The sequence below is a fragment of the Benincasa hispida genome, chromosome 8 (genome assembly GCF_027475165.1).
Source record: "Benincasa hispida cultivar pf3 chromosome 8, pf3_genome.v1.1, whole genome shotgun sequence".
NCBI classification, from domain to species: domain Eukaryota; kingdom Viridiplantae; phylum Streptophyta; class Magnoliopsida; order Cucurbitales; family Cucurbitaceae; genus Benincasa; species Benincasa hispida.
This window is the reverse complement of record NC_143485.1, coordinates 35,135,879-35,144,470: the sequence shown is the minus strand read 5'-3', so window position 1 is coordinate 35,144,470 and position 8,592 is coordinate 35,135,879. Positions and strand designations below refer to the sequence as shown.

Below are 8,592 nucleotides of genomic sequence, written 5' to 3'. Positions count from 1 at the left end.
CACACAAAATGATGATTACAAAGAAAAAGCTTCACAAGATAAAAGTTCAAAAAGTGTTGAAAATAAATACTTTCAATGTGGAATGACTGGGCATTGGTCATGTACTTTTCATTCATCAAAACGCTTAGTTGACCTCTATCAAGCTTCCCTGAAGGAAAAATAGAAAAATATGGAAGCAAATTTTGCATACTAGGATAATCACATATGACAAATTTGGATGTGGAGAACTTCTTTGATATATATATATATATATATATATATATGTATATACCTAAAGAGAAGATTGGCACAGTTGGTGGAACATCAAGTGTTTCTTTGGATTTTGAGAATATCTAGACTTAATGTTGTTATTTTCTTTTATCTATCTTCATGTTTTTTTTTAGTAATTTTTGTATATTTTAAATGTTGTTTTTCTTATTGTAATTATTTTCTTTTAATGAAGAAACATGGATCATTTTCATATGTCGGGTGTTTCAAAAATGAGCAAAGAAGATCTATGTCTGACAGATAGTGCAACTATACACAAATTACTTACAAATAAAAAATACTTTTCTAAGTTGACAATGTTGAAAGCAAAAGTAAATACAATATCAGGTTCTGCAAACTTGATCGAAGGTTTTAGAAAAACAAATATTATTTTGCCTAGAGGAATAAAGTTTACAATTGACAATGCATTGTTCTCTAGTTAATCAGAGAGAAATCTTCTAAATTTTAAAGATATACGTTGTAATGGTTACATATTGAGACTGATAGTAAGAATAATGTGGAATATCTATATATCATATCCAATGTCTCAAATGAAAAACGTATATTGGAAGAGTTGCTTGCTTTATCTTCTGGATTATCTTATACTCATATACGAGTAATTGAAACATATGCAATAATGAACCTGAAGTTCATTAATCCAGACATATTTACAATTTGGCATGATCGATTGGGTCATCTAGGATCTATAACGATGAGGAGAATTATTGATAATTCAAATGGACATCCATTGAAGAGCCAGAAGATTCTTTGATCTAATGAATTCTCATGTGATGTTTGCTCTCAAAGAAAATTGATAATTAGACCATCACCAACTAAAGTGGGGATTGAATCACCTACATTTTTAGAACGAATTTATGGTGATATATATGAACCTATTAACCCATCAAGTGGACCATTTAGATATTTTATGGTAGTAAAAGATGCATCCAATAGATGATCACACGTGTGCTTATTATCAAGTTAAAATCTTGTATTTGCAAGATTACTTACTCAAATAATTAAGTTAAGAACACAATTTCCTGATTATACAATTAAACCATTCGTCTTGATAATGTTGGTGAATTTACATCCAAATCTTTTGACAATTATTGTATGTCAATTGGGATAAGTGTTGATCATCCTGTAGCTCATCTTCATACACAAAATGGTTTAGCAGAATCATTCATAAAATGTTTGCAATTAATTGCAAGACCATTACTTCTGAGAGATAAGCTTCCTTTATCTGTATGGGGACATGTTATTTTGCATGCAGCGTCACTTGTACGCATTAGGTCAGTAGCTTATCATAAGTACTCGCCATTACAATTAGCTTATAGTCATGAGCCAAATATTTCCCATCTGAGATTTTTTTGGTGTGCAATATATGTTTCAATTGCTCCACCACAATGCACTAAGATGGGTCCTCAAAGGAGATTAGGAATATATGTTGGATATGATTTTCCATCAATTATTAAATATCTTGAACCCCTGAGAAGTGATGTATTTACTGCACGATTTGCTAATTGTCATTTTAATGGGACAAATTTTCCAACATTAGGGGGATGAATTAAGAAATTGTAAAAAGAAATTACATGGAATACATTATTATTGTTTCATTTAGATCCACGTACAGATCAATGTAAACTTGAAGTTCAGAAAATAATTCATTTTCAAAATATAGCAAATCAATTACTAAATGTATTTATAGATGCAAAGAAAGTAACTAAGTCACATATACCAGGTATAAATATTCCATAAAAAATTGATACCCAACACAACAAGTTGTCGCTAATGAGTCTGGAACAACTAGAAGTGTGGTAGACCAGTGGGTTCCAAAGATAAAAATCCTCAAAAATAAAAAATAAGTAAAAAGGACTTGGTTAAGGATGTAAATACCCATGAATAATCTTTGACATGACTAGTGAGGAAAGTAAAAAACCTAAAGATAATAATAATGAGATTTCAATAAACTATATGTTATGACAGGAAAAAATGGAATGGAACTAATGTAGTTATTGACAACATTTTTGTGTATAATGTTGCTTTTGATATTATATCTGAAAATGAGGATCATTAACCAAAATCTGTTAAAGAATGTCGACATAGAAAATATTGGCTTAAGTGGAAAGAAGCAATCGAGGAAAAATTAAATTCACTTTCAAGATGACAAGTTTTTGGACTAGTAGTCCGAACACCAAAAGGTGTCAAACCTGTGGATACAAATGGGTATTTATGAGAAAAATAAATGAAAATAATGAGGTCACAAGATACAAAGCAAGACTAGTTACACAATGTTTTTTACAAAGACCTGAAATTGATTATGAGGAGACATATTCTCCAGTGGTGGATGCAATTACATTAAGATATTTAATTGGCTTGACTGTGTATAAAAATTTGGATATGCATCTTATGGATGTAGTCACAACATATTTATATGGATTTCTTGATAATGATATTTATATGATAATCCCATAAGGATTTAAGGTACTTCAAACATATACATCAAATTCTCGGGAATGATATTCACTAAATTACAGAGATCACAGATTGAAGCGGATGTGGTACAATCGCCTGATTGGTTATTTATTGAAAGAAGGGTATCAAAATAATCTAATATGTTCGTGTGTTTTTATAAAGAAATCACAATCAGGATTTGCTATTATAACTGTATATGTTGATGACTGGAATATAATTGGAACTCTTGAAGAGCTTTCAGAGACAATAGAATATCTTAAGAAAGAATTTTAGATGAAAGATTTCGGAAAAATAATTATTTATCTTGGTTTTCAAATTGAGCATTTAACAGATAGAGTATCTATTCATCAATCAACTTATACAGGGATTTTTTTAAAAAAAATTTATATGGACAAAACACATCCATTAAATATTCCAATGGATGTCTGTTTTTGGATATAAAGAAAGATATAAGATAATAAAGAACTTCTTAGTCCTAAAGTACGATATTTTATTACAATTGGTGTGTATATTGCTAATAATACAAGACCATATATCATATTTTCAGTAAATTTATTAGCAAGATATAGTTTTTTTCCAACAAAAAGACATTGGAACAAAATTAAAAATATATTCTGTTATCTTCGAGGAACAATCAATATGAGTTTGTTTTATTCAAATAAATCAAATTTTGATTTAGTTGGTTATGCAAATTCTAGATATTAATCCACGCAAAGCTAGATCTCAAACATGTTGTCTATTCACATGTGGAGGAACTGCTATGTTATGGCAACCGGTGAACAGACCATAACGGCCACTTCCTCAAATCATGCTGAAATTCTTGCAATTCACAAGGCTAGTCGAGAATGTGCATGGCTAAGGTCAATGACTTAGCACATTTTTGAAACGTGTGGCTTGTCTTCTAATAAAAATCTTCCAACAATATTATATAAAGACAACACAGCTTGCATAGCCGAAATCAAAGGAGGATATATTAAAGGAGATAACACAAAACATATTTCACCAAATCTTTTCTACACTCATAATCTTGAAGAAAATCATCACTGTACAACAAATTTATTCAAAAGATAACCTGACAGACTTATTTACAAAGATATTATCAACCACAACTTTTGAAAAATTATCAACCAATTGGAATGTGGCGACTGAAAAATCTTAAGTTATGTTTTCGTGAGGGGGAATAAGTATATTGTATTCTTTTAGGAGTATGTATTATATGAAATATATAATCTTTTTCCTTTACTAGAGTTTTTTCCCATTGGGTTTTTCTTAGTAAGATTTTAACAAGGCATATTTCATATATATATGGGCATCTAAAGGAAGTATTATATATATCATAAAAATAGATACCCAATGTTTAGTGTCCTAAAAGTCATGTGTCATTGTTCCCATGTGACTTGTGATAATTCATGCTTGTCGTAAGTCAATATCCTACTTGTCACTTTACTTATAAATAGTGACATTTGGTGGATCTTAATATAATGCACATTGGTGAGAAATGTACCCTAAAATTTCATTAATTTTCATATCCAATTTTATAATTTTAATTACTTTTATGATTTTAATTATTTTATTTTAGATTATATATTATATATTTAATATTATTATATTATATTTTCTCTACTCTTGTCGTGCTCTTCAATTTCATAACAAAATCCTTTTGTTTTAACATTGGTGTGGCGTGGTTGCGTGTGCCAAAAGCCGCAATGAATCCATATGTGAAGTAAACTAGCGCGACACACCACCAAAGCTTTGCTGATTGCTCCCACAGGTCAAACACCAAACCAAGCAATCCTACTGAAAAAGTTTCAGGGCAAATGTATATAACTTTTTAGTGTAACGTAAATCGCACTTTCAGTTTACGATCCTTTTCATTTTACATCGAATCAGGTCTGATTTCATTTCCCCTTCCATCAATTAGATTCAAACAATCCCTTCCAATCTATATGCTTTCCTCTTGGTAAAGGGGGAAATGGGTTGCTCCTTTTCTGGGTTGAATGCTCTGTACGACGCTGTCAATGGTGGCGGAGACATTTGGATAAACGAAAATCGGTTTAGGATCGTGAGGCAGCTCGGAGAAGGTGGCTTCGCCTTTGTGTTTTTGGTCAAAGAGGTTATTTCCGACTCTTCTTCAGCCTCTGGTGGTGGTCTCGCCAAGAAATTGAAGGACCCATCTCGTCTTTCCGGTTTGCCCCTTTTCCTTAATCTCTATTTCATAGTCCCTTGTTGCGTTTTCTGATCTGGGTCTTTCTGGGAATGCTTCAATTTGACATTTTTGATCTGGGTCTTGAATGTCTTTAAAATTTGACTAAAGGTGTGGGTAATTTTTGCAGTCACTGGCTTCCAATGTCGTTTCTTGATTTTTGTTGGTTTGAGATTTATGCTTTCTGCTCTATGAATTTGATTCTTCTGTAGGTGATGGAACTTATGCTTTGAAAAAAGTTATAATTCAGAGCAGTGAACAATTGGAGCTGGTGAGGGAGGAGATACGTGTTTCGTCGCTTTTTAGTCATCCCAATCTACTTCCGCTTCTTGACCATGCTATAATTGCAGTTAAGGTAGTGGATAAAGATGTATTTTCTATGTCTGCTTTGAGTTATAAGTAGTTTTATTCTCTTTTTGGCTAGTAGTTTTGATGTAATAAAACATTAAGGAAGCTTTGCTTCATTTTGACTCTCATCTGATGAACATTAGCTTTCATTGAAGATTATGTGCTAAACCTCATGCAACAGGCATATTGAAACTTCTCATATCCAATTCTGAAGTAATTTGGTACTTTTGGATCTTTTGATCTTTAGGTTCCTACTAACCAACTTTGAAGGACGGTGGTACAGAAGTGCTAAGATTGATGATTGTGTTGAAATGTTTTGAAGTGAAATCACAATCACCTTCTGAAAGTAGGAATTGAAAAGAACTTCTATGAAGGGACATTCTCTTGTAGACATTAGTATCTTCCTTTTAGTTAATGTAGCAAAAAGTTTGGCTTATGTACTTCTAGTCTGGACTGTGGATGAATGGATGGATTAACATGTGGTTATCACATGAAATACAAATGCGGATTTTTTCCTTGGAGATTAGAAGTCTCTTACAATGTTGATTGACTACAGAAACTGATTTATGATTATATGTTTTTGAGTTAGTATTGACAATGACATATTACACTTAGGCTTCTGGTTCAAGTAATAATTTCTATGACTATCCTTAACCATTCGAATGGTATTGCCATGACTGTGCATAATCTTTCTCCCCCTTTTTTCTTTTGTTATGGGGTAGTCATCTACTGACGGATCTGTGAAACATGAAGCATACTTGTTATTTCCAGTTCACTTGGATGGAACATTACTGGACAATGCCCAGACAATGAAGGCTAAGAAGGAATTCTTTTCTACATTGGATGTTCTAGAGATATTTCATCAGGTAATAACTATCCGTTATTGCTTTATAGTGTCGCCTTTGAGTTTAGTTTACTTATTGAATTTTTCTTGACTTATTTACTATGTATATCTGCTGACGATGTAAATACTTTACGCTTAATGTGTATCCTTGACCTTAAATTGTTTTTGCTATCACATAACCCTAGCTGCAAACTTGCTGGTAATATAAGAAACTATTGATAAATTTTATTTGAAGTTCAAAGCCTTATGCTATCCATTTTTTCTTCTCATTTATTTTCATAAAGGAGTAAAATTTTGAATGCCCTAAATTGTGCATTTGTCTAAGTGATGTTGAAATTTCACTGGAAGGTTCCTACTTTTCCTCAACACTGTTTTGGTTTTAAATAATATATGCATAGATATCATTACTCTAATTCTTCAAACTTTCACGAATTTTCTTAAAACAAGTTCATTTGAAAACATTTCCTGCTGCAGCTTTGTGCAGGGCTTAAGCATATGCACAGTAATGATCCTCCTTATGCACACAATGATGTGAAACCTGGTAATGTTCTTTTAACTCATAGAAAAGGGAAGTCACCTCTCGCAATATTGATGGATTTTGGTAGTGCTCGACCAGCTAGAAAAGAAATTCGTTCTCGCTCAGAGGCACTCCAGTTGCAGGTTACTGATTGTTCTTTCTTTTCACATAGTGACATGATCTTCTTGTATTCTGCAACAATAACTTACAACAGAATACACACGTGCCTTCAAAATTACATAATCTTCAGTTGGATCATTTTAATCATGCTTGTAACATCTTCGTTTAAATAACAAAGTTATAATCTTAGAAGAATAGGTCCTTGTTTGTAGATGTAACATCAAAACATTCTTGTTATATAAATATACAGCATCGTTCATTGTGGATAGGCTTTTTGCTAGAGAACTAATAAAATCTTCTGACTTCATTACCAACTATAACTTTTCATACTAAACTTGATGCACTCAACCTTATTTTCTTTGTAGGAATGGGCATCTGAGCATTGTTCTGCACCTTTTCGAGCACCGGAGTTGTGGGATTGTCCAAGCCATGCAGATATTGATGAGAGAACTGATATTTGGTCATTGGGATGTACTTTGTATGCAATAATGTGAGTAGTAATAATTTTCCTTGGAGATTAATGAAACCATATCGATCTTTCAGAAACCGTGATAGTATGTTCCTATGATTATGAGAAAACAAGGCACTAGTTGCTTTCCAGATAAAACTATCCTTACTGACCAAAAGCTTTTTAGTTTGGTGAATCATAAGTTTTACAGCCAACCATAGAATGGACCATTTAAATGTGGGTCAGCTTATTAATTAGTAATAATCTAGGAAGAAACTGAACCAAATGTCAATTCAAATTGGTAAGGTAAAAGCTTCTCATTATCGGTCAAAATATCATAGCATCATTCTTCATCTGTTGGTAGGTTAATTATTTGGATCAAGTGCATCAGACTTCATCACATCATGAATATATAAACTACTTTACTGCTGATTGCCGGTAGTTTTTCATGATTATCATTAATGGATATGCTGCAGGTATGGGTTATCTCCATTTGAATATGCACTTGGAGAATCTGGTGGAAGCCTTCAATTAGCAATAGTAAATGCACAAATCAAATGGCCAGCAGGACCTAATCCTCCATATCCTGATGCTCTCCTCCAGTTTATAAAATGGATGCTTCAGCCCCAGTCTGCAGTTCGACCTCGGATCGACGATATCGTACTTCACGTTGACAAATTGATTGCAAAGTTTTCGAATTAGATAAACAGGGCATGAGACAGAAGTTGATAGCTGTACACAACTTTCATGCCTCGATCGTAATATGTCAGTTTAAGCAGGTACAATTTGTTTGTTGAGATTATTTTTCTATGTTGTCTAGGCGTAGCCGGAATCGATTGAAGTTCTTTTTCATTTTGCCCATAAAAATTCTAGTTTGTAGAACAGTGGATTCTATACATGGGTTGTGTACTTTCTGAAATTGTTGATTGTTTTATAGAGAGGCCCAACATTGCTTGCAAGGATACAATCAATCCTTACCATATTTTACATTTCACTAAATTTAACAGCAATTCTCAAATTTCCTGCTTCCTTCTGTGATCACAAGTTGAAAAGTAGTCATTTTATAATAAGATTTTCAGATTATTACAATGCTACAGGAAGTCAAAGGTCTGTCCTTGAACATTTAGCTTCTATAGTTTTTTTTAAGGCAAACAGAATAGTTTGAATTGTCTAATAAGATCTTCAACTTTTAATAGATCATAGTTCATATTACAAGTTTAGTTTTCGGACATTTAGCATCTTGATTTTTTTTAACCATTTCGTGTCCAATGGACCTAAAAGTGTAATAGATTCTTAAATTTTTAATTTTGTGTCTAACTAATATTTGATCTATCAATTTTTTTTGTTAAATTGCAAATTTTGTCCTTATATTTTGGAGAAAGTTAGAATTT

At 32.3% G+C, this 8,592-nt stretch overlaps 1 protein-coding gene across 2 annotated transcripts; it reads left to right on the top strand.

Annotated features, from left to right (window-relative positions):
- Positions 1 to 4,391: 4,391 nt before the first annotated feature.
- Positions 4,392 to 8,160, top strand: PK3 (serine/threonine protein kinase 3). 2 transcript variants are annotated; one of them, XM_039040137.2, is made up of 7 exons: positions 4,392 to 4,540; positions 4,643 to 4,907; positions 5,137 to 5,279; positions 5,995 to 6,138; positions 6,591 to 6,776; positions 7,119 to 7,243; positions 7,678 to 8,160. In XM_039040137.2, exons 2-7 carry the CDS (start codon positions 4,694 to 4,696, stop codon positions 7,901 to 7,903), a joined length of 1,038 nt encoding a protein of 345 aa, XP_038896065.1. In that variant the 5' UTR covers positions 4,392 to 4,540; positions 4,643 to 4,693; the 3' UTR covers positions 7,904 to 8,160. The 2 variants fall into 2 exon arrangements, with proteins under 2 accessions (XP_038896065.1, XP_090172739.1); XM_090316613.1 differs by having other exon boundaries at positions 4,420 to 4,492.
- The last annotated feature ends 432 nt before the right edge of the window (positions 8,161 to 8,592 follow it).